Source organism: Crotalus tigris, unplaced genomic scaffold, assembly GCF_016545835.1.
Source record: "Crotalus tigris isolate CLP2741 ecotype Arizona unplaced genomic scaffold, ASM1654583v1 scf7180000024430.1745191, whole genome shotgun sequence".
NCBI classification, from domain to species: Eukaryota; Metazoa; Chordata; class Lepidosauria; order Squamata; family Viperidae; genus Crotalus; species Crotalus tigris.
Window position 1 is genome coordinate 528,258 of NW_024100597.1, and position 27,216 is coordinate 555,473.

The following is a 27,216-nucleotide window of genomic DNA, read 5'->3' on the forward strand; positions in this document are numbered from 1 at the left end:
GAATCAAAAGAGGAATCAGCCTGGAGTCATTATGTTCCTACAAGTCCAGCTCCCCTTGAATCCCTTAACTCTTACATAGAGCCAATGTAGTGCTGATAGTTAGTTGATTAGATTCTTGTGTATAGGCATGCAATAAATCATCTTAACTAGAACTGAAGGTGTGGTTCTGATTCTTTGCACCTGACAATAAGCACATCATTTAGGAAACTAATGAAATCATTTTGTATTGAGTATTCTGCCCCAAAATACATCTGTATATTTTTAGCTTCATAATGCTTAGCAAAGCAATATTAAACTTGAGTTTTTAATCATACTCTTAGTCAAGACTGGAAAAAAGCAAAAATGTATTAGCAGCCACAAATTCAAATTGTAAATTATTTTCTATATCTTTAGCCATATGCTAATGAAAATCTGCAAGGTGTATCTCTTACCATTATCATCTACAACTCTGGTCTGGTCTTTACAACAATCGGCTGGTAACCCAATAATTTCAACTTCAACAAATGGATCGATTATCTGCTTGAGACATTTTTAGAAACACAAAAACTGCTTGAGACATGTTCATAAATATCTAAAGTAGACATCCCATCTTTCTTATATTGCATCTATACATTTTAAGGAGGGTGTAAACTATTGCATTAGATTAGAGTGATATTATATCACAGCTTAGACATTCACAGTAAATGTTGAATTTGAATTTAGATGATGAAATGAGAACCATCTGCCAGAATTTTGCTAACTATATGTCTTGAGGCAACCATGGATTTTATTCACACAGAATATAAGTTCAGAAAGTTGAGAAAGCTGTAGGATAGTTTTGAGTATGTGGTGTACTTTAGGTGTGGGACACCTATACGCATTTAGATGTTGGCGGAGTAAAATCAGCTTTAGTCAACATGATTAAAATCAATGATGATGGGACTTGTAGTTACAGTCTCTTGCCCCTGCTTTACATTTCTTGTATGAGAACTTAAAAACTTGACATTAGATTTATTGAAGAAAAATCTTACCCATGACAAGTTGCAAAGCAACTGCCAAGCTGAAATAGTCTGTATTAGATTTGGTACAAGGGATTTATTTTTCGATACAAATATACAAATATTAGGTGATTATCATGACATACTAAATGGCTGGAAAAAAGTATTAATAAATATATAAATATGGAACAATTAAAGAACCACTGTCAATTGAACCAACAAATTAACTAAAGCTTTTTTATTTCAGTCCAGCAGTGTTTCCAATAATAGTCTGTGGATCATAACTTTTGCTTTAAAAAAAAAAACCAAAACCAAAACACAGGTCATTAATGAATCTCTTCTATTGTAAGCAAACAAACTCTTAATTCTATCACCAATATATTTTACCTCTCCTCTGTCTCCTAACATGGAATCTGGAGGTTTTGGTAGTTGTTGGCCACTGATGATTTTGAGTATAAGCTGCTTTTTAGGGAGAGCAGGAAGAGGATCTCCAGAATAGGGATTAAAAGTGCCTATGGATAGAAAAAATGTGGAAATGTATAATCTTAAAATAAGAAATACAACTTGTTTTGTGTACATTTGAGAAAAAAAACTACACTGAAGATTAAAAGAAAGAATAAAGCTAAGTTAGTATTAGAATTTAATATATAAACATTTATTCCTAGACAAAAATAAATACATTTGGGGTATTTAGATATTTTTGTTGTCAATCAAAATACAGCAAGTACAAAATGGCAGCAAATAAGCAAATACAATTCATTAGACATGAAATAAAAACGCAGATCCATATCAACAACTGTATTAAATGTTTAATTGGTTTGCAAAAGCATAACTAACTACATTTTTCATTTAACTCTCTCATCATTGAAATATGAATATTTCATTATATCATGCCTCTGCCTTGTATTACCTTTGCACATCTGTTGAGGTTTCAGGATGTATCCACAGTTGCCATTCAACCTGAACTTGGCTTGGTTTAACTGCATCACCCGCCCTTCAGACTGGTAATTTAATGCCACTATGGAATAAGCAGATATTATTTATAAAGTTTACTGGCCACAATCATATAGTTATAAGGCTTTATACTTATAGGATTAGATCCAATCTCAATTAGTTTCATTTAGTTCTTTAAAAAATGGTTAATTTATTAAAATTAAATTATTTGAAAAAATTCAATATGCATTTTAGATCAAATCCAAGCAGTCAAATTACATATTATCTCCAATAATAGTTCCAGTGATGAGAAAATAATTAAAGACATGAGAAAGATTAGCTTTCTCTCAGCTAACGCTTGTTACTTCCACCATGGGAGCAATAGAAATACCTGAACGGATGGTCCTTTGGTTCTAGTCAGTGTGATTTTTTCAGTGACACGCTTTTAATAAAGAAGATTTGTAGCTCAAGATTGAAATGAGGAGTCCTTGGTGCTTTCTGAACTTGGTTGTTTTCTTGCAGATGTTTCATTACTCACACTAGGTAACATTATCAGTGTAAGTGAAATCTTTTAGCCTGGATCCAATTCCTACCTATGCACTTTCTAGTCTTTTTAAACTTGAATCTAAACAAACAATGGATAAAGGACACTGCAGGAGCCCAAAGAATATTAGTAATAATTGTGTGGACAAGGAAGAGAAGTGGCCTGAATACTTCATACAGATATTAAGTAGCTGAATTAGTTATTAACGAATCAAGATACTGGGGCCAAGGGTACACAGCTTAAAGAAACATATCTTTTCTGTTGCCCATTCTCCAGGAGTATAGTACATGATTATGCATATTGGGAAGAGGTTTGCATTTCTCATAGTAAAAAGTTCATCCTTGGGTAAAAATGAAAGCAGAACCACCTAATCCTTGACATATGTGCATATGTTTAGTAATGTCAAATTGTCAGAGATCATCCAAGCCACTGAAGATAATAAACATATGGTAGTCTTCATCTTGGCACTTTCTAGAACTTCCAGATAGGACTAAATTTCTTTCACCAAACTGATTGACCGTTCTTGGAATTGTAGCCCAAATGTAATGTAGGATATCAGGTGAGACAAGTCTGACTTGATTCAAGAACAATGAAGTGCATTCTGAAATGCATTGGTTCTAATGAGACAGCTGATCAGTAAGAGATTTGATGCTCTGTTAATCCATAACTACTAAATCTTTTTATGGAGCAAAGGAAGCAATTTTCTAAATGCATATTTGTAAGTCTATACTTTTTGTACTATGTGAGCTACCCACATATGGAATGAATGTACTGTAGATAGATAATAAACAGGTGCATGTCCATGGGATAAAGAAAAAGGCTGGGCACCTATATAACTGACAATACCATGCATCACTCACCAAGCTGGCAGCCAACATTCCAATATGGTACAGGGTTAAAGTTGCTAGAGTCAATCCGATAGGCAGATGGGTAGATTCTGGTGAGCTGCTGCTGGTTATAAAGGATGAACTGCTCTGCTTTCTGCTGGATCACCTGATGAGCTCTTGTCTCACTGAAGGACAATACATTCCCCACTGATCCTGCATGTTAAAATAATTAACAGGAAAAGGCAGAGACAGGACAGCTTTAGTTTGCATTTAGTAGGATTTTAAAAGAAGTCATTGTTACACTGAAATACAAACATGCTAAATAAGTCTCTTTTGTACAGTATTTTATATTTTATACTTCTTGTTATCTGTTGCTTAGGACCATATGTTCAACTCACAATGGCTTTGAATTTATTTATTTATTAAATTTATAATCTGCCTATCTTATTATCCAAAGCAACTATGGAAGGAAGAGTTCTTTAGGATCTCATCTCCTTGTGAATATGATGGCAACATGATGCCATACAGCTAATAAGATTGACTACTCAGTGCCATCATTAATAATAATAATAATAATAATAATAATAATAATAATAATAATAATAATAATAATAATAATAATAGTAAAGTTGGAAGGGACCTTGGAGGTCATCTAGTCCAACCCCATGCTCAGGCAGGAAACCCTATACCATTTTGGACAAATGGCTGTCCAGTCTCTTCTTAAAAACCTCCAGTGTTGGAGCATTCACCACTTCTGGAGGCAGGTTGTTCCACTGGTTAATTGTTCTAACTGTCAGGAAGTTGCTCCTTAGTTCTAGGTTGCTTCTCTCCTTGCTTATTTTCTACCCGTTGCTTCTTGTTCTGCCTTCAGGTGCCTTGGAAAATAGCTTGACTCCCTCTTCTTTGTGGCAGCCCCTGAGATATTGGAACACTGCTATCATGTCCCCCCTCATCCTTCTCTTTGTTAAACTAGACAGACCCAATTCCGGCAACCGTTCCTTATATGTTTTAGCCTCCAGTCCCCTAATCATCTTTGTTGCTCTTCTCTGTACTCTTTCTAGAGTCTCAACATCTTTTTTACATCGTGGTGACCAAAACTGGATGCAGTATTCCAAGTGTGGCCTTACCAAGGCATTGAAGAGTGGTATTAATACTTCACGGGATCTTGATTCTATCCCTCTGTTAATGCAGCCTAGCACTGTGTTGGCCTTTTTGGCAGCTGCAGCACACAGCTGGCTCATATTTAGGTGATTGTCCACTAGGACTCCGAGGTCCCTCTCACAGTTACTACTATTCAGCAAGGTACCCCTTATACCAGGGGTGTCAAACTCAATTTCATTGAGGGCCTCATCAGTATTATGGTTGCCCTCAAAGGGCCGGGTGAGCATGGCCAGGTGGGTGTGGCCAGCTCAATGCTGCTCACTCAGTGCAGATGACTCGAGATACCTGGGTCAGGACAGAACAAGTTACACTGGCTAACTTGATGTAGGGACAACTAGTTGTCCCATAAGCTCTTCACCTCCCCAAACTTCTGGCAGCCAAGCATGTGCGTATGCACACGCACACACACTGCATTCCAAGTTTGGGGACTTTTATCCACAGAGGATGGATAAGGCCTTCTTCCCAAGCCCAGACATGATTGTAGTTTGTTAGTTCAGATGTGGATAGCCTCCTAGTCTCCAAGCTTGTAGTTTGTTAGTTCAGATGTGGATAGCCTCCTAGTCTCCAAGCTTGGAGAGTGTGTGTGTGTGTGTGTGTGTGTGTGTGTGTGTGTGTGTGTGTGTGTAGTTTCCTTCTTCTGCCTTGACAGATCTCTGGAAAGCAAGAGGAGGAGGCAGGGGAGCAGCACTTCCCAGTCCTGCATGAAGGAGGCTGGCTCTTCTTGAAAAGGAATCCCCATTTCCAATCATGCATGGTAAGGATGCTGGCTTGTTGGAGCAGCCTTCCCTCACGCAGCTTCCTTGCCACCTCCTGCTCCTCTCCAGAGATCTTTCAAGGCAGAAGTTGGACTTGGAGGAAACTGCTTCCTGGAAACTTTGGCCACATCAGCATCATGATTGCCTTCAAAGGGCCAGTTACATGTAGTAAGACTATTATATCGTATTAGTTCAGAAGTGTATTATGTTTAAGAAGTGGGACAAAAAGGATTAAAATTTCAAATATGAACAAATAAATTATTTATTTCAAATAAATCTGCAAAAAGAAATTTTAAACAAAGAAAAACACAAACTTTTTAGTTCTCTTGCCATTTTGTCCGAATTGGATGTTTGGCATCTTTTCTTGGCTACAAGTTCATCCATGTTTGGTGTTAGGTTTTGAGCTGTGGATACTCTCAGGATAGAGTGGAGGTGTGCATCAGTGAGCAGACTTCTGTGTGTGCTTTTGTTCACCCTCAAAAGTTGCTCACAGAGGTATGTACTCCCAAACATGCAGAGCATTTGAGCAGCTTGTAGACGGTATTGGGGCATTGTTTCAGGGATGAAACTGGTGAACTGTGTGGGTTCTACAGAATCGTACTTTCCCTTCAGCGTGCTATTACATTGGAGTTCTATCAGCTCCATCTGGATATTTACAGGTGTGCTCTCCACTTCAACTGAAAATGGATTGCTGAGCAATCCAAAACTGAATTTCTGTCTTTTAAAATCAACAAAGCGATGTGTAAATTCCATCTGAAGTATGCTCAGTTTATCAGCAAACTGAGCACTTGAGAACACAGTGGTGGAGACTTGTTTTTTTATTGTTTGGCAACTGGGAAAGTGACTCAAGTTTCCTTGTTGCATCTGAGTCTCCCACAGTCGCAGCTTTACTTGAAAAGCTTTCACAGCATTTGTACATGTCTGTGATCACACAGTCCCGTCCCTGAAGCTGAAGGTTTAGTGCACTGAGATAATTAGTAATGTCACATAGAAAAGCTAATTCGCATAGACACTTTTCATCCCACAATGCTGTGGAGTCTTTTCCTTTGCTTTCAATAAACTGACAGATTTCCATACGCAATTCAAAAAATCTATTGAGCACTTTTCCTCGACTTAGCCATCGCACCTCTGTGTGATAAGGGAGATCACCAAGTTCAGAATTTATGTCTTGAAGAAAAGACTTAAATTGATGGTGATTTAAACCTCTGGCTCTTATAAAGTTAACTGTCTGTATTACAGTGTGTATTACATGTTCCATTTTCAGGGCTTTGCCGCATAGTGTTTCTTGATGTATGATGCAGTGATATGCTATCAGCTCACCTGTGCATTCTCGCTCTTCATTTTTTCCTACATCCTTCCTACTAATCCACTCTTTTCCCCACACATTGAAGGTGCTTCATCTGTTGTGAGTCCTATAAGTTTGTCCCAGGGCAGTTTCATATCATTTATACTTTTGGATACTGCTTCAAATATGTCCTTTCCGGTGGTAGTGCCATGCATTGATTCTATAGCCAGAAGTTCCTCCATAATGCACAAACATGAGTCCACTCCACGGATGTGCTGTGTCAGAGACATCAGTGCTCTCATCCACAACAAGGGAATAAGCAATAAATTCTTTTCCCTTTTCAACCAATTGTCCTTGTAAATCAGTGGCAAGCTCACATATCCGATCAACAACAGTATTTCTGCTTAGGATTACATTCAAAAAGCTTGCTTTTGGTCTGGACACAAGACTTCACACACTTTAATCATGCAGCGCTTCAAAAACTCCCCCTCTGTAAATGGCTGGGCTGATTTAGCTATCTCTTCTGCCACTATAAAACTAGCTTTCACAGCAGCTTCACTTTGTGATTTTGCTTTTGTGAACATATGCTGCTGTGACATCCCACCTCTTTTGAAAGCATCATTTTTCAGAATTCACTTTCCGTTTGGCCATTTTGGGGGGTTTAAATATTGGCGTGCAAGTCTTCTTCCCTGCAGATGTATATATGGATGAGACTGGACAGAAAGCTCAAAGTCCCAGGTGCGTGTGAGGCAAGCAGTTGTGAGCATACTAGGTATCCACTCTGGTGGCTCAGTAGGATGCTGCAAGTCCAGATGTTTTGAGCAGGTTTAGCAATATCACAGCATCTATGGAGAGAAAACAAGCGACTGCAGCCCTGTTTGATACAATTGAAAATATATATTTTATACAAGAGAAATCCTGTATGGATGGAGGAAAAAATCAGCAATCCACCATCACTCCAAAGCTTATCTAGCAGCCACAAGGACTACTCAGTCTCTCTAGTTAAGCTTCCTCCATTTCTGATCAAATTCTGATATTTTCAGCGCTGCCTTCCAGTCTCTGATTGCAGGGGAGGGGTCAAGACACATCCAGCTTTCCCAAATAGGAAACAAGGAACCATCTTTTTCCAACAACTCTCCTATGTCCATGAAGCCCAGAAATAGAGCTCAAAATCCCTGAAATATCCTTCCAAAATTTAGCTTTCGCAAGCAATGCTGGTTAGATTTCTCAGGGTCTGTTGGTCTGCCCTTTGGGGGAGACCCAAAGCATCCCTCCATTGACTTCCACGCATTTTCCACAAAGCCTCAGAGCATAATGAGGTTTGGGGACCCAGGGGGCAAGGGGATGCCCATCAGTTATTGAGTGCCAGTTGTTTAACATGTGTGGTATGCCTATGAAGGGTTTTGGGCTTTGTGGCACTGGACCATGGAGCAAGGACTTCCCCTTTGTACTTTTAGTCCAGATCTTTGCTAGTGGGGAATTCTGGGAGTTGAAGTCCAGCTGTCTTAAAGTTACAAAGATTGAGAGATGGGCTCAATTGTTGTACATTTGCTGAGTTTTCAGTTTGTGGGGATGCTTCCCCAGAATGAGATGGTCTTGGAGCACCCAAAGGAACAGGAATCCCTCAGTCTCTCCTGCCTGCATATCCTCCCCTCCCTTCCTAGCTGACAACAAGGGGTTAAGGGGCCAGAAGCCTAATGTTGCTGACACGATTGCCTGGAGCCCTGCCCCCTCCAGCCCAGCATGGCTCCCTGGAGCCCTGCCCTCTCCAGCCCAGCTACAGGCTTACCATATGCCTAGCAGGCTGCGATGGCAACTTCACCTTTGGGCTCACAACTTTCCTGGGCTAGAGGAGGGGGAGGGCAGCAGAGCTCCTGTTGCTGCTACTGCTGCTAAGCAGCAGAGTAGCCTGACTGCTGGGCCAATGAGCAGTCGGCCGAGGGGCCAATGAGCTGCAACTGTTGCTGGGCTCCATAAGCCCACGTGTGCTTGCTTTCTTCGGGCCGGCGCCAAGGTGGAGGGGGCCAGACCTTTGTCATTTCCAGGACAGCTGTCTGGGCCGCATCCAATCATATGGTGGGCCGCTTTTGGCCCACGGGCCTTGTGTTTGACATGTCTGCCCTATACTATATCTGTGCATTTGGTTTTTTCACCATTAAATTTCATTTTGTTAGATAGCGTCCAATGTTCAAGTCTGTCCAGATCCTCCTGTATCCTAAGCCTGTCTTCTAGAATGTTGGCTATTCCTGTCAGCTTGGTGTCGTCTGCAAATTTGATGAATTCCCCATCTATCCCTTCATCCAAATCGTTGATAAAGATGTTGAAGATCACTGGGCCCAGAACACCCCACTACACACTTCCCTCCATGTAGATGCGGTTCCATTGGGGACCACATGCTGAATACAGCCGGTCAGCCAGCTACAGATCCATCTGGTGGTGGTGCTGTCTACTCCACATTTTTCTATCTTGTCAAGTAGTAAGTTGTGATCTACTTTATCAAATGTCTTACTGAAGTCCAAGTAAATTATGTCCACAGCATTCCTCTGATCTACTAATTTTGTCACTTGGTCAAAGAATGCAATAAAATTTGTCTGACATGATCTATTTTTGACAAACCCATGTTGGCTTTTAATAATGACTTTGTTTGCCTCTACGTGTTTGCTGATTCGTTGTTTGATTATCTTTTCCAGGATCTTCCCAGGTATTGAGGTCAGGCTGATAGGTCTGTAATTTCCTGGGTCCATTTTTTTTCCTTTTTTGTAGATGGGAACTACATTAGCTCTTTTCCAGTCCTCTGGTAGTTCCCCTGTGCTCCAGGATCTTTGAAAAATATAGTTCAGTGGTTCTGAGATCATAGTTCATTGAGAACCTTGGGGTATAATCCATCTGGTCCTGGCAATTTGAACTCATCTAGGCTGGACAGGTGCTCACTTACCATTTTCATGCCTATCTTAACTTGTGTTTCTATTCTGTTTTTTTATGGCACTATTTTTGATAGGTTGGTCTGTTTTTTCCCTTTGTGTAAAGACAGATGCAAAAAAAAATGAGTTAAATAGTTCTGCTTTCTCCCTGTTGCTTGTCATCTTCTTGCCACTTGCACCCACTAATGGACCAATCATTTCCTTCACTTTTTTCTTGTTTTTTACATGTTGAAAGAAGCTTTTTTTTGTTATTTTTGACTTTGGTCGCAAACCTTAGTTCATTTTTGAGCCTTGGCTTTCCTCACTTCATCTTTGCAGGCTCAGGCTATTTGCTGATATTCTGATTTAGTTATGTGCCCCTCTTTCCACTTTCTATACTTGTCCTTTTTATCTTTAAATTTGTTAGAGAGTTCTTTATGCAGCCCTGCTGGTTTCTTTTGAGAGCTGTTATTTTTCCTCTTTGTTGGTATTGTACTAGACTGGGCTTTTATTATCTCATTTTTCAAAATTTCCCAAGCTTCTTGAGTTGTTTTCCCCTTGACGATTCTCATCCATGGAATCCGTCCCAAGCCCTCTCTAAGTTTATTGAAATTAGCTCTCTTGAAGTCCAAGAGTCTAGTTTGATTGTGTTCTATTGCTTGTGCTTCCATAATGTTGAATTCCAATATTGCATGATCACTTCCTCCCAGGGTTCCTATGGTTTCAACACCTTCTATCATTTTATCTCTGTTAGTGAGAATTAGATCCAAAATGACTAATCCCCTAGTTCCCTTCTCTACTTTTTGGGAGACAAAGTTGTCTGCTAGGTTTGCCAGGAACCTGTTTGATCTTCCACTTAGTGCAGAGTTTGTCTCCCAGTTGATGTCAGGGTAGTTAAAGTCCCCCATTACTATTGTGATGTGCTTCCTACTTTTTGCTAGTTAGCTGACTAGCAAAAAGTTCACCTCTTTCCTCTGTTTTGTTGGGTGGCCTGTAGTATACACCTATGGCAATGTCATTCCCCCCCCCTTTTATATTGACCCAAATGCATTCAAGACAGTTTTTATCATTGTTGTGCTCTATTTCTGTAGAGATGTAGTTATTTCTTATATAGAGAGCAATTCCACCTCCTCTTTTATTTCGTTTGTTTCTTTTAAATAATTTAAATCCCTCATTTAGGGCAAATGAATGTAGTGCACTGTTTGCCTTCTCTAAACAACAGAGGAAAGTGAATGCTTTGATCTGTTTGTCAAGGCAACAAGCAATACTTCCTATTTCAGTATTCCATGCTGATCTGCCAGGACTGTTGTAAGCCTGTTCCCAATAGCAACAAAGCTACAAAATAAATTAGGTTTCACATACATAAATATTTATGCAGACGTATTCAAACCATGACAAAATTACTTCTTTTTCCCTTAAATTTTTGAATACTAATCAATTTACCAAAATGAAGAATTTCAGTGTATTTCAGACGAGCAGTTATTCTTCTCACAGCATTAATTTAAAAGGGCTTCATGGCTTTTAATATAAGGCTGTGAAGAATATTCAAAAGGTACATAATCAAACCGCTCAAGAACAATTCAGTAAGACAGGTGGTTTTAATCCCAAAGGTTTGGGAAGTGTGTACTTTAAAAAGCTTCATAATTTAAATCAAGATAACTAATTTTTCACACCACAGACACCTATGGCTCTCCTGAATGGTTTAACTAATAATGTAGATTGGCTGAAATTAAGTCAGAGGGGAAATTAAAGTAATGAAACCTTATGTCTATACATTTCAGATTGTACTAAATGTTATAAGCAGAATTTCAGCTTTTGCAATCATAAGTAATTGACACTTGGGCCAACAGAGATAGGTAACCATAGTTTACTTTAAAAGCTCTCACAGAAATTGGAATGTAATCAGAATCCAATCTATCTTTGAGGGAATGAAAACCCTGAATGCTGACTTTTTTTTTTTTTTTTTAGTGATGCCCAAATTTGACAGTTTTGTCATGCTTGGGCAAAAATTGCAGAAGACACACTTGCCTCATGACAAAATAAGAAGTGTCATTACAAGAAGTGTCCTCCCCCCCAACTCTCTTCCACAAAATAGGCTGCTAGCACTTTTTCATTTGCTCTAATAGTGCTTATTGAGTTCAATATGATTTCGCCTCAGTTGTCATCTGATATCCCAGCAGGCTTAAATCCAGATGGCAAATTCTTCGCAGAAGATTGCTAAAGTATAATTCTTTATGTATATTATTCATTTTATATGGGGATAGATATTCTGATTTTAAAAAGCTACCCAAAACAGTTTCTTGGATGGGCTGCTGAGTCGAAAGATAGATATCAGTATATCTACATGCTGAGACCTATGCACTAACATTGCTTATCAAATATTTATTCCAGACAAAAGCTGAGCAGCAGAGCCGGGTAGAAGCCTGGGGGGATTGCAACTGAGATCAAACTTTACAGTAAAGTCAAAGAAAAGCAAGTAGGAGGATACCAGAGACATGCTGGAAGGAAAATAAAGAATTGTAAAATAAACACTGTAAACAGTTCTCAGAGATGAATAACCAATAGACAAGAATCAATAAGTATAAACTGAGTCAAAGGTAGTTTTGTCACAAGCAATAGATGTCAGCATATAAATCCACCCACTTAATCCTCTTTTTTTAAAGCTATTTTACCTTAAAGTTTCATGCACTTCAGTGGCATCTTTTGTTTTCTACCTCTGCCATGCCAACCCTGGGATTATCACTTCTTCTATTACTGTGATACCAGAAGGATATAGAACCTGTACCAAACTAGAATGTTTTCTAAAATTGTCTACTATTTATCAAATTTATAGGCCTGCTTTTTAAATCAAACTTAATGCATGAGAAATGATAGTCACTGATGAACAAAAAAATATGTCAGGGGAGTACAAGATCAGGTCTAATATATCCAAACTATAATATAATTGATAATCTGTTTGCCCCATTTACTATTCTGCCATCTCCAGTCACAATTTCTTAGACATTCTTATTAAGATTAACATTTCTTGACACATTGTCCTCAGAATGCCTTGCATTAAAATTCCCATGAGGCAGACTTGCTAAGGTATATGGGAAATAAAGTATGACATATTTGAAACTAATTTAACTGATTGCAGAAGTCACAAATATTCTTATTAGTGATCCAAATTCTGCTTATACCTGTTGCAGATTACAGCATTATGCAGATTATAGGCACCCCCAATTGTTTCACGATGAGCGAAAAAAAAGTATTAATTCAAGTTCATTTGCTTCATTTTCTTCATAATACTACATGATTTTTTTTTAAAAAAAAGATTCCAATATTAGTTAGCCATTGTTCTGGGAAGCCTCATAAACTGAGCATATCTTCTATTCCAACCCAATAATCTTCATTCACATTTTGTAAATCTCTTTTTTTTTTCTCCAACCTCCTATCTAGCCTACAACCCTGATCTCTGCAGGAATCCTTTCCAAGTAATAAGGTCCAGTTCTTTCAAGACCAAACAGGATCAGCCAGATGTTATCATCTGAAGTAGATATTATCTAAGCAGTGGTACGGGTACTACCTGTGGTACATTGGCACCTTGCAGGTGGTATGCGACCATCCTAGAAAAGTAGCAGGGGAGGGGAATGAGCTGAACCGGTGGCAGCACCACACAAGCCTGAGCAAGAGACGGCTGGAGCTGCAGGGCTGTCAGGGCTCAGCGGAAGCGCCAGGATCAGTGCCGCTTTCCAGCTGATTGGTGCTTCTTCAGGGCTGTCAGGGCCTAATGAAAGCACCAGGATCAGTGCCAGGCTCCAGCTGAAGCTTGGCGCTGATCCTGGAGCTTCTGCTCAGCCCTGAACAAGCACCAATCAGCTGGAAAGTTGCAGCATCTCCAAGGTCTTGTGATTTACATTCAGATGCTTGGCAACTGATTCATATTTATGACGGTCACAGTTTCCCAGGGTCATGTGACGTGACCAAAACCTGCAACCACCCAGCAGATGAGGGAGAATAAAAACCAAACACCCCCCACCCCATCCCACTGCCAATCCTCAACAGAAATGCTCACAACAATGAAAACCTCAGACAGGAGGGAGAGCGCTGCCAGGTGGGCAGGCAGGTGTCTTGCTTGGCTGTGGCTTGGGGGGCACTTTTTCAGTGCCATTGTAACTTCGAAGACTCACTAAGCGAACTGTTGTAAGTTGAGGACTACCTGTACTTTATCACTTTTTTCCTTTTGGGGGGGGGTCAAATTTGTGACACCTTGCTAGGCGACTGGTGGTACTCATATGTTGCCATATCCTAAAAATGGTACAATGGGTGAAAAGGTTGAAAAGCCCTGATCTACAGGACTATAGTACAGTAATTACAGAAAATGCTTTGGGACTTAATCCTTCAAGGAACAAACATAGGAAGCTTCTATTTATCTTCTGCTTGCATGAATGAAGATACTAATGTGATAGAATTGTTAAATGACATTATATCACATCAAGAAATAGTTCCACAGGTTTCCATATACAATAATAAACATACACATCCATATACATACACACTTAAGGAGTGTGGTGGCTCAGGGGTTAGAATGCAGTATTGCAGGCTAACTCTGCCCACCACCAGGAGTTTGATCCTGATGGGCTCAAGGTTGACTCAGCCTTCCATCCTTCCAAGGTTGGTAAAATGATTGTTGGGGTCAATATGCTGATTCTTTAAGACATTTAAAGAGCATTGTAAAGCACTGTAGAGCGGCATATACAGTGAGGGGGAAAATTATTTGATCCCCTGCTGATTTTGTATGTTTGCTTACTGACAAAGAAATGGTCAGTCTATAATTGTAATGGTAGGTGTATGTTAAGGCAGAATAACAACAAACAAATCCAGAAAAACGCATTTCAAAAAAGTTATAAATTGATTTGTATTTTAATGAGTGAAATAAGTATCTGACCCCTTCGCAAAACAAGACTTAGTACTTTGTGGCATAACCCTTTGTTGGCAATCACAGAGGTCAGGCATTTCTTGTAGTTGGCCACCAGATTTGCACACATCTCAAGAGGAATTTATGTCCCACTCCTCTTTGCAGATCCTCTCCAAGTCATTAAGGTTTTGAGGCTGATATTTGGCAGCTCGAACCTTCAGCTCTCTCCATAGATTTTCTATGGGATTAAGATCTGGAGACTGGCTAGGCCACTCCAGGACCTTAATGTGCTTCTTCTTGAGCCACTCCTTTGTTGCCTTGGCCATGTATTTTAAGTCATTGTCATGCTAGAATACCCATCCATGACCCATTTTCAATGCCCTAGGTGAGGGAAGGACTTTCTCACCCAAGATTTGATGGTATATGGCCTAGTCTATCGTCCCTTTGATGCGGCAAAGTTGTCCTGTCCCCTTAGCAGAAACACATCCCCAAAGCATAATGTTTCCACCTTCATGTTTGATGGATGGTGTTCTTGGGATCATAGGCAGCATTCCTCCTCCTCCAAACACAGCGAATTGAGCTAATACCAAAGAACTCAATTTTGGTCTCATCTGACCACAACACTTTCCCCCAGTTCTTCTCTGAATCATTCAGATGTTCATTGGCAAACTTCAGACGGGCCTGTACATGTGTTTTCTTGAGCAGGGGGACCTTGCAGATGCTGCAGGATTTCAGTCATTCACCCGGCGTAGTATGTTACCAATTGTTATCTTGGTGACTATACCTTGAGATCATTGACAAGATCCTCTCATGTAGTTCTGGGCTGATTCCTCACCATTTTCATGATCATTGAAAATCCACAAGGTGAGATCTTGCATGGAGCCCGAGGGAGATTGACAGTTATTTTGTGTTTCCTCCATTTGCGAATAATCGCATCAGCTATTGTTACCTTCTCACCAAGCTGCTTGGCAATAGTCTTGTAGCCCATTCCAGCCTTGCGTAGGTCTACAATCTTCTCCCTGACATCTTTGGACAGCTTTTGGGTGTTGGAGAGTTTGGAATCTGATTGATTAATTGCTTCTGTGAACAGTTGTCTTTTATACAGGTAATAAGCTGAAATTAGGAGCACTCCCTTTAAGAGAGTGCTTCTAATCAGAGCTCATTACCTGTATAAAAGTCACCTGGGAACCAAAAATCTTGTTGATTGATAGGGAATCAAATACTTATTTCACTCATTAAAATGCAAATCAATTTATAACTTTTTTGAAATGTGTTTTTCTGGATTTTTGTTGTTATTCTTGTTATTATTTTGTTGTTATTCTGTCTCTCACTGTTAAAATAAACCTACCATTAAAATTATAGACTGATCATTTCTTTGGCAGTGGGCAAATGTACAAATCAGCAGGGGATCAAATAATTTTTCCCTCATTGTAAGTCTAAGTGCTATTGCTATTAAGCACACAATAGTCACATGTTCCTTAATATAAATTTCACACAACCTTACCATCATCAATTATGTCTTGAGCTGCCACAGAGTTTGTGTACACCACTAGATCAGAAAGCTCACGACACAGCTTCATTGTTTTCCTCCGCCGAGCCAACCGACTGGGAAAAGAAAGGTTTTTCAAAAGGTAAATGGAAATATAAATTGACTTCTCTATCATTGAATTTTTTCCCATTGTGTTCAAAAAATTAGTGTGATAACCATATCATTCTTTCTTTAAACAACAAATAATTGTTATTTGATAATCAAGAATGCAAAGAGGAAAACAGAAAAAGTGAAAGAGAAGATCAAGAAAAAAGAGACATGTTAAAAGATGGAACAGTTTTCAGGGATTCCAATTCATTTTTTAATTCTTCATTTCAGCTGTGGACCTTTATATGTGCATGCCTTCTATTTAGCTGTTTGCAATAAAATTAAAGCTGGACCTTTAGCTATTTGCAATAAAGTTAAAGCTGGATCAGTTACCTTATTTGGGGAAGATGGTCCAGATTCCCAGAAGGGAGAGAGTGCATTTCAGAAGAGCAAAAAAATAATAAAGTTTAGGTAGTTTACTTGGGAGGAAGAGTTAAAGCTGCTCATCCCCAGGAGTTCACAGAGTATACAGTATGTTTAATGGTGCAAGTAATCTGCTCTGGTTTGGCAAGACTTTGTTTATAGATGAGTAGCAATAAAGGAAACTGCTTAGAAGAACTTCAGTGTATCTTTCTTGGTTTTGAAGCTTGACATAAACAAAATAAATTGGAAATTTCTTCAACACAAACACACTTGAAACAATCATACCTTATTCATTACATAATGATTTGAGAGATGAAGCATTAGTGACTTCTGTTTTATTTACAACTAAATGTGTCCACATTCTGTCCTGCAATGTCTTGCTTAAAAGACAACCACTACATGTATTGCAGGAGAAATGCACTTGTACGTATGACTCTATTTAACATAAGAAAGCTAGATGTGATTATTGTTACTAACCTGTATAATTGTCTGGGTTCTTTTCCAGATACATTATGCTGAGCGTCTTCATCATCGGATGTGCTGTGAGATTTGGATTTTGATTTAACTGCCTTCTGTTTGAAAAGTCAAAGTCTTTACTTAACAATATCCTCAATTATAAAAAATGAGTTGATTCATTTATCTTAATAGAATCATGGACTATTACTATACAGTAAATCCTAGGCAATGTTTCATGAACTTTAATTTTTGTGAGAGTTTGGTGATGTACTTTTATCAGCAACTTTGTGATTTGTGTACTGCAAGCTACTTTAAGAGAAAGAAAGAGCTAGACAAATCTAAACAAAAAACAAAATAAAAAAAAACTACTTTGCAGTCCAAATTTTTAACTAACTATATGTTTCTTCTCTTTTATCCTCTGTCCAAATACTATGTATCCCCTGCCAGCAGCCTGGATAAATTTGTCTATTCTCAAGTTTCAATATTTTGATGATTGGAGCTATATCGATTAAGAAAGGAGTGACATAAAAATGACTACCACTAGCACTAGTCTGAAAAAAATGTAACATTTTACTCATGCTAGTTTTTGAAAGGGCATCTGATGAAAATCAATCTGCAAGACAGTTATATATAGTTTTATAAGAAACACCTTCAGGCTAAAATGGTTCTTTTATTGCATTGTGAAAAATCATTCAAACCAATACTTTTGAAAAAAAAAAAATCAAGTGAAGACTACATTCACAATTTCCAGTACAAAATCACTAAAAAACCTTACTTTTTACAAGGTAATAAAATCTAAATATGTAAGCCTTAAGATGTAATTAAAACTCTCTCATTTTCTCTAAGGTTACTATTAAATAAAATGTTCCATTTTTCAAAAAGATCTGAAGAAAATAAGAAGGTCTAATTAGCTGATATTATTACGCTTTTGAAATATTTTATCATTTTCAAAGAATTGAGTCAGTTTTCAGGGGTATAATTTTCTAATAAGTATTTTGCTACCTATTTTGTCTCACAGTGTGCTGGGAATTTCAATTGTTAAGGGTGCCCATTTGGACATGTCTAAAATATTTACAGAATTCATCCATGGGTTGAATTAACAATAAGACTTGTTAATTTTCCTTCAGAACTTAATATAAATAAAATAACCTTGCATGCCAACTCATTGAGCAGTTGCCTTTAGGCTAAAGCTAAAATCTATTTTAGAATAGATTTATTATATGCAAAGCAATATACCTTGTTCTGCAATTCTTTTATATATATATATAAATAATATACCTTGTTGCAGTTCTTTATTTAGCAAATACCGTGCAATAGAAGAACACCTATAATTCCATGGAGCTCTTTGTTAAATGCCCAGAATATAACTTACAAAGCTATATTATAAAGAATCTAGCTTACAAAGCTACAGATTCTTCGTCATGGTTCTTATGACTTTAATTATATTTTATAAGCAAGTAAATGGGATATTACTATACTATGCCATAAAGTTCAACTCTTTGTATGTATGAAGGAAAGATTAATGCCCAATGTTTCCCAATTTCCAGAATAGGATTCCATTTCTTCTCATTGTTTCATTGTCTACCTCATGTGTTTCTCCTTTATGTTTGTGTTCAATAATTGTAATAAAGAATATCAATCAACTATTATCTATTAATTCATCCATCATTTACCAAGCATAATCCCATACACTAATATTGATTTTCAATATTTTTTCAAATCTCAGACATGCTGATAGATGATTCTCAATAGACTCCACTCTAATTATGTGCATGTGTATTTTACATGTGTTACTTGGCAAAATTTTCCAACCTACGGTATTTCAAAAAATGTACAATTAGCAGCCGTGCTGGGAAGAAGGAGATATAAAAATGCAAGTGCTTCTAGTAATATGTGTCATTGCTTTAAAAAGCAACAAATATTCCAACCAACCAGTGGTGGGATTCAAATACATGAACAACCGGTTCTCTGTGTGGATGCTGCTTCCAGAAGTCCATTCTGGTCCTGGGCAACAAAAAATTAGCTACCGGTTCTGCCAAAGTGGTACAAACTGGCTGAATCCCACTCTTGAATACAAAAATATTTTGGATTCATAGAAGTACCAGCAATATTAGAAAAGATTTCTTCCTAGTCTGTCATGGATCTTAGCAATTTTTTGTGTACTGACCTCAGTTCTGCTGAAATGCAGAAACAAATATACTGCTCTTACAGCCAGATCTGAATTGGTATTATATACTGCCAATCTATTTTCAGTCCCTCCATTCAAAACCCAAAAGTATCATAATACTTTTCTGCAATAAGCAAATTTATGAATCTTATTTTCTTTCTCCCATTATGGATGAGAAATCAGATATTTATTAAATTCTAAAAGGCTCACTGGAAATTAATGTGGATTTTTCTTATTTACTTACATTTGAGTCCCAATTTTCCTACAAGGAATTCAAGAAACTTTTTTTTTTTTTTGCATTTCTCACCCCTATTTTATTTTTGTCAGCAACTCTGCAAGATTTTGTGTTTACTGCCATTTCTGCTTCCCAATGAACTAAAGTTGTATCTAATAGTCACATCATAGGACCAATCTATCAATTTCACCAAGTTCACATTTTGAATTACCAGACAGATTTGTATCCTATCATCAAGTTACTATTTAACCTAATTCTCCAAACATAAACAAATATATTCTTGAAAGCTGCAGCTTTTCTTTAGGTCCATCAGCATTTCTTAACTTTGTCAAATTGAAGATATGTGGATTTCAACTCTCACAATTCCTCAGCTGACATATGTGGAATTGAAGTCCATGTATCTTCAAGTTCATAGAGAAAGGCTTATTTAGATGACTAGTACAGAGGTGGGAGTCAGGGAAAAGGATTCATAATCATGCATTGCTTACCTTATGTTTACCAAAGCTGCCCATGAGTTTACTGTGGGATTTTTTGTTCGTGTCCTTCAAACCTGAATTCTGTGAAAAACAATGAATTCATTAAAATCATTTTCTAATTTAATTGGTTACCACATTTGCTCCTGCATCAATTTAGCCATCTAGTAAAATATTTGTAAACCCGGTTTCTACTCTAAGAGGCTGGTTGGTAGAAACCAAAAAACCTGTCATCTACAGCAGTGCTTTAAAGTGCCTGCCATGAAGTCTGTTACCCAGTAAGTACTGAATGGGGCCCAAATGTGACTTAACTACACTTACAGTAAAATCTCTTAAGGATGGTTAGGATTAAAGCTGAAAGGAACTGGCAGAAGATAGACACAGAGAGACATGCCTCACGTTCTGTCTGTGGGCTTGCAAGTTTGCCCTGAAAAGCAGAGTGTTGGAGTAGTTAAGGTCTAATAAAATAATATGTGATGCTATTTTTATATATTTCTGTATGTATGGATGTACGGTATGTATTTCTTTGTGTCTGTTGTATGTGTGCGCAGAAGATCACACTACATTTGGATAGTGATGGTTATGGATACTATAGACAATGTAGAGAAAGAACACTCTTGCCTGGGCTATTAGAACTACATCAAAATCTACTTCAGAATAGAACTGATTTCCTTCCTTCTGTTTCTGTGGAATTATTCACCAAATTCCTTCAATAACGCTAATTTTCTAAGTCAACCTCTTCTGCGGCTTAAACTAACAGAACATGAAGAGTCAAAAAGCAACAGATTCTAATTGCAAAGGATTCTCACTTGCTCACAGGAATAATTTTAAGATCTACTGAGGCTCCATCCTTGCCTCATAACCATCACATCTCATTTGAATTCCACTTTAACACACCTGCTAAATATTTTTCCTGTCCCCAAAGAACAGTTCTTCCCATTAATCTACTTATATGGATAATAATTTTAGTTCCTTTTTCTTTAAAATATAGTTTTCCTGCCTTGGTGAGTTTTTGATCTCTGATTGTCTCATTGATGGCACAAGCTTGAGTTCCAGTTTTGGGACTCTTAATAATAGGTTCTTAAGCTCATTAAGAAGCCATGCTTGGTTGTTTTATTAGGTTATCTTAATAATACTATGGAAATGAAAACAGGTCATTAGTCAAAACTGTTTTACTTCATCAGTATCTTCTCAAAAGTCATTAGCTGGGTATTGTAGATCAAATCACATTGTCCCTTAAAACAAGGTTTACAATATCGTTGTAGGAGGAAGGAGAAAGCATGAAGAGCCAGAAACTATGAATATTATTTATTCCAAATGAGATTTTATAATTTTAAGGTAATTTTTAGTAGATATTAGATTACACTAAGATTTCAACTGTCTGAAAACTGCATTCTTAAACTTTTCAATCCCAAGGCAAAGAAACAACGGTGCAACAAACCAGGTTGAGCACAGCAAGTAGTCATAACTAGTACTACCAAATCTTTATTTTATTGTATAAACAACTATATGCTATACTATTATGGACAGAAATAGAGATTCTGTATATTATTTGCTATATATTTATGTGCATATCATAGATACATTCAATAAATAAAGTACCTACAGAAATCTAGTGCTCCCAAAACATTGTTTTGTACTCAGACACTTAAATGAAGTCAAATCAAACATTACCCAGGAGGACAAATCAACTAATCCCTCCTTTGACATTCTGAGATAAATAGGAAAGGCAAACCAGAGTCATAGTTCTAGCCCATCTGAGTTTCACACAAAAGAGACTCCCTAGGGTAAACAGCTTGATGATATGTGACAAAATCCAGTGTTTCTGTCAGAGTGTGCAGCTGAAAAAGGCACTGAGACACATTCCCTCAGATATTCACAGTGCAAGTTGTTTCCATTATATAATATGTGGCCTGCAACAAGAATCTATTATCCATTCACTTTTGGGTGAAGAACAAGGAATAATTTTTCCCTGCCCATTTTCTAGACTTACTTTATTCACTAATCATTAATTCCAGATATTCATTTCAGTTTAGGATGCAGGTTATACAATGTAAGAATTTCTTTACTATACATGCTCTTAGTCAAGTCATTTACATTCTTCACACACTACTTGGAAACTCCAAGGTGGCACTGAGCATATAAAATAAGAGTATAAAGGAGAAAAGCACACATTCATGTGACCGAAGGATATATTCACACTGAAACAACAATTCTCTGAATGACTGAAAGAGCAAGAAAGAGGGTGTGGATCCTTGCTCAACAGCATTTGAACCAGTAGGTAGAAGTTTTAGTGTGAAGGTCCAAACTTGAAATAAGGAAAATCCTAAGAGCTCCTAAGCAATGGAATAGCCTGCATCCTGAAGTTGTGGGCTTCCATTACTGGAAACTTTCAAGATTTCAAAAAAGATAAAATAGCCATTTGTGCAATACAGAGGCTTGCTATTTTGGTATTCAAAATAATAAGATTTTTTAAAGCAAGTTCTGGTTTCTAGGAAATAAAAAAACAGAATCATAGATTTAAGTCATCTAGTCCAACCTTCTGCTCAAACAGTATAGTTAAAAGAAATGGAGTCCAACTCTTTTGATTTTGTTTTTATTTTGCAGCAAAAGCTCTTTATTTGGGAGGAACAATGGAAATAATAATTTACCTCCCTTTTAAAGTAAGTGTTATCTTTCTTGTATGTACACTAATTTGTTCTAATGGTTAAAGCACCAGGCTAGAAAGTGGGTGGTTGAGAATTGTAATCCTGTCTTAGGTAGAAAAGCCAGTTGGGTGACCTTAGGCCAATCATAATATCTCAGCCCAACTCATCTCACAGATTTGTTGTTGTGGGAAAAACAGGAGGAGGAGGGTAAGTTGGATATGTTTGCCACCTTGAGTTATTTATAAAAATTAAAAAGACAGGATACAAATAAATACACGATGAACAAAAGAACAGCTACTTTTTATATGACTTCTGCAATAAATTATATGTCAGAATATCAGCAACAGATATTCCCAGAAGAATAAGAAAAACTTACCTGTTTAAAGTTTACATTTAAACCCTCATGTGTTGCTTTTAAAAGTGCCTTCACAGTGAAGCTATCAGTATCTTCTTTGTCTCTGATTTGAGACTCTCTGAGTAACGATTCAAGTTTTTTTCTTATAAAGGACTCTATCTGATGGTCTGTTGTGCCGTTGCTCTGAAAGAGATCAATAAGCAATAATAAAAAATGTTAACTGATTTTTTTTTAAATAAAGGGCAAACAGAGTTGGGAAATGTATCAACCCATTTAAATGGATTCTTTCTTATATATTCTATTGCCTTTTTTAAAGTAAGTTAGATCAAGAAAATAATTTACCTTTTTTGTTTCACATAGAAAATATCTGAGATAGCAACTGCAGATTAACAGATGGAAACACTGCTTGATCATTTCCTTTATTTCCTTTGGGTATAATCGAAGACTATGAAATACGCTGCAATCTATTACAAATGGCTTTTTATGAGTGCCAAGTAAAAACTAAAGTTTGCCCTATAAATTATAATTCGACTTGATGAAAGAGAATTTGTCATTCTTTTAACAAAAAGAGAATGTTGGAGAAATTCTTAGGGTGGAGTGTGGTAGTCTTGCAATTCTGTTATAAGGTGGCCAAGGGAAGAATATGAATTGTTTTGCCTTTCTCTGTACAAATGCCTCCCCAGTGGTCTGTAGCCTTCTTATCTTCCCACCATCTCCTTAATCCCAATGGCATTCATAAAAGAACACTTCCCTTTGGGCTTTCTCAGAAGCAGGGCTCCTGTCTACACTAAGGCCTTTCTTTACCTACAGATGACATTTGAGAACCACTTATGGAAAACACACAGCTCAACCAAAATGATACAGAAAAGACATAGAAAATAAATGCACACAGCAATGTGAGCATTTAGATTTGTATAGTATTCAGTAGAATTGTATCTGGAAATATAAATTAGAAATCTCTTCAGACTCATCCAAGTCTGATTCATTTTACCCTAGACTATGAAATTGGGATAGGATGTAGACAGAGATGGAGACGCAAATGCAGATAATAAAGTATAAATTTATATGTCATGCCTACTTCCATCTTCATTTAATCTAGACTTCATTGACCAAAGGACATTTCATTACTTTATAAAATCAAATCAAATATTCACATCATAATCAAATATCCACATTTTACATAGCTCTATCAAAGATATGTCTCTACCTCAAGAGGTTTACAATTTAATTTTTGATGGAAAGTCAGCGCAGGTTGCTGAAAACAATAAGTTACCCAGTGGTGTAATTTATACTTATATTTATTATTTGGCATTCTGATAATATTTAAGACAGGTAGTTCATAAAATATTGTGGTGGGTCACACAATCAGTGAGCTGTTTAGACTGGATTTGGCATTTTTATCCACCTAGCAAATCCTTCTCAAAAACCTGAGAAAAGCAGATGTTGTTTACGGGATTAAAGATATCATCACAGGTTGTAAACTGTTCCAAGTAAAGCTGCTCTTGCAATTGTCTGATGGTTTTGCAAAGGCTGAAGGTGTTGAAGTGGTTTTCCAGATGTTTTCGGATTGCAGCCAAGGAGTCCATTATTATTGGTACTATCTTTATTTTCTTTTGCCACAGTTGTTCTATTTCAACATGCAATTATTAATATTATTATTAATTTCTCTGACTCTTAGATAAGTGTTTCACACATTTCTGGAGCATCTCTGAAACTTGCTGCTGCTGAATCATCATATTTTTCATGATGACAGCATTATTACATATATTGGAAGTAATAATACTAATGGCATTTTAATTCCTGTGATTTTGAAGTTAATTACATTAAAATTGCAGTAAATTAAACCAAGTTTCAAATGATAGTAGTGCCTGGCTACTTTTATCTGGGTTCAGAAGGTATGATGGGGACATGTCTGATTCTCATAGCAGAAAAAACAGGACATAGGACAGATGTAGCCACATAGCTCCTAATTCAAAAAGGCAGGAAGAACACATATATCTAGGAGTGACACCTTGGAATTATTTGATATAAACAGCAGGTATCCTTGGAGTTGTTAGACAGATTTTTTTTAATTTCTTCCTTTTTTCCAAAATAGATCTGTATGGGATTTGTGAAATGGCAAGATAACTTAATCAGGGTATCTGGTACAAACAGAGTCAGATCTAACCACTTGGATAAAAGATCAACCAGGAAACCCTATAGTTGTAGTCTAGCCTGGTAAGTTGAAAAAGCATTCCAGAAAAGCAATGACAAGTCATTGCCACCTTGTTGTCAAGAAAACTACTCAGGCTTATCTCGGAAGTCACTAATTTCAAAGTCATTTCATTAAGTTACACTGAATTTTCATTCTGGCTGTATCTACTTTATATGTCATACATTAAGGGGGAATAGGAGTATTGTATCACTATTTAGACAATGTGGGAAAATTGAGATTTAAGCCATCATCAGAAAACATACTAGATGTATTATATGCACTTACATAAGAAAAATTTAACTTGCAATCATCTTCAATTTCATCAGCACTGTCTTCATCAGAAACCTCTCCTTCTTCAACATCTGCACCAAGACTATATGGGAGCCTTTTACCCTGAAAATGAAAATAACAATATATTTTTTAAAATTTGCTATTCTGATGTGAAATTTTTAACTATTTAACTTATTCAGCAAAAAATAACAGCTTACAATAAATGTACTTTAGAAATCTAAGCGGATCCAATGATATGCACAATAGCATTATATGAAAATATTATTTAGAAAATTATGATAAAACAGGTACTAATGTCCAGTTTTATTCCAGTAGCTTTTAAATAATGAAACTGTCAATGTTTTCCTACACTCTGTTATCTAAATTAAAATAAACAAACCCTTCACTTTCTCTGATATATATATTCCCATTAATCCTTCCCTTGATAATGTATGATCCTGTAAATTCAAGATAGGGTTGTTGTTGTTTTTTTTGTCCCAAAGCATCACTTTAAATGACTGATGATTCCACCTTTTGTTCATGCTAGTTTCTCAATCACTTTTGCAGAATCTTTTCCCATTTAAAGCCAGTTACATATTCTGCATAGCATATAGAACAGGGGTCCCCAACCTATGGGCCATGGCCCGGAAGCGGGCTGTGGGCTCTTGGCCAGAGGGCTTTGGAAATGAATGGCTGGTGCTCATGAGCATGGGCACGCATTCCCCCCATTCATGCCCATGGCTCCATTTGTGCATGCGCGTGTGCACGAACAGGGATGCTAGTGCAGGGTATGTCCAGGGCCCATTTGCGCATACTTGAACAGACCACTACCCGCCACAGGGTGCACAGCCATTCATGCATTCACACGGCGCCAACACATGCCGCATGCATGAACAGGGCCACTAGTACCACAGCAGTGTGTGTGGCCCCGCACAATTTTGAAGCTGCTCTCCTTCCCTCTGGTCCGCGAGGGAAGGTTGGAGACCTCTGATATAGAACACTTGTTTCTAGGACTTCTGAGCATAGGATATCACATACTCGCATGCTTAACAGCATAGTATAACAAGAGACTTGTTGAATCAGACAAAAAATAGATCAGATCCAGAGATGGGTATTCCAATCAGATGCCTCCTGGGAAGTTCACAAGCAAAAATTAACATAACATGTTCCCCTGTTCATAGTGTTCATACAATATATAGCCATTAATGACAAGCAACCTTTTATCTTCCATTAATTTATCTAATCGTATTTTTAAAACTTTCTAATTAGTGGCCAGTCTTTTTTTAAAGGACAAGCTGACACATTTGAAAAATGGGGAGAAGAATGAGTAGTGAATAATAGTATGTGAGTACATGAGTCTTGTAGGTGTTGTTTAGGAACCTGTGTTATTGGTTCTTTTGTGATTTGAGACACCAAGCTGGATGTACTTGAAAAGAACCCATGATAGGCATAATGATAAAACTGCAACATAGCCTTGATTTATAGTTCTAGACTCCCCGTATCTCAGACTTATTGAAAAGGATATCAGGATTTAACAGCTGATAGAGTAAGAAAGTTTTTAAGAAGTAAATTCATGGACAGCTTAGCTCTTCAGAAAATCCTTTTTCACCCCCACAACCTGATCCTCCCTGAATAGCTCTTTGCAACAGGTTTTGATAAAAGGATTGGTGGCTATTTCCTACTCATCTTTGTTGGGTTCTTTTGTTCTGTTCTATGAGAAGGTTAATATTGAAGAGACAAAGACAAATGCTAACCTCTGACAGCCAATATAGGCAAGAAAAAAGAGGAGGTGCACAGACCATGCAGCTCCCTGTAACAGATTGCTGATTTGCAGCACATTTTACTATGAGATTTAAAGGTGACCTAAGAAATCATTATTAGCAAAAAGTGTATTCTGCACTTCCATCCAAGTGGCTCCAAATGGTACATTAGTCACATACTGTCATATCCTTTCAGAAGCCAAGCCTCACAGATATGAGCTCTGGCTACGCTTCAATCAAAATTTTTAATTCAGAACTTCCTAAACATATGATCTTGGAAATACATTTATCAGGATTAGAAACTGGAGGGACATGCTTGTCTGAATAAAAAAACTGGATGGAAATTATTCCCTTTTATCAGCATGAATGGGCAGGATAAT

The 27,216-nt window shown here is 37.4% G+C and overlaps 1 protein-coding gene across 4 annotated transcripts in view; it reads right to left on the minus strand.

Moving 5' to 3' along the window:
• Positions 1 to 27,216, minus strand: part of PLCH1 (phospholipase C eta 1) — a 161,950-nt gene that overhangs the window by 14,604 nt on the left and 120,130 nt on the right. For all 4 annotated transcript variants that reach the window (XM_039330630.1, XM_039330629.1, XM_039330627.1 and 1 more), the window contains exons 11-19: positions 25,092 to 25,199; positions 22,634 to 22,795; positions 19,625 to 19,693; positions 16,756 to 16,850; positions 15,784 to 15,884; positions 3,315 to 3,494; positions 1,888 to 1,995; positions 1,365 to 1,489; positions 432 to 516 (exon numbers count right to left, since the gene is read on the minus strand). In XM_039330630.1, the coding sequence (XP_039186564.1) occupies positions 432 to 516; positions 1,365 to 1,489; positions 1,888 to 1,995; positions 3,315 to 3,494; positions 15,784 to 15,884; positions 16,756 to 16,850; positions 19,625 to 19,693; positions 22,634 to 22,795; positions 25,092 to 25,199 (1,033 nt within the window). The remainder of the gene's footprint in view (positions 1 to 431; positions 517 to 1,364; positions 1,490 to 1,887; positions 1,996 to 3,314; positions 3,495 to 15,783; positions 15,885 to 16,755; positions 16,851 to 19,624; positions 19,694 to 22,633; positions 22,796 to 25,091; positions 25,200 to 27,216) is intronic.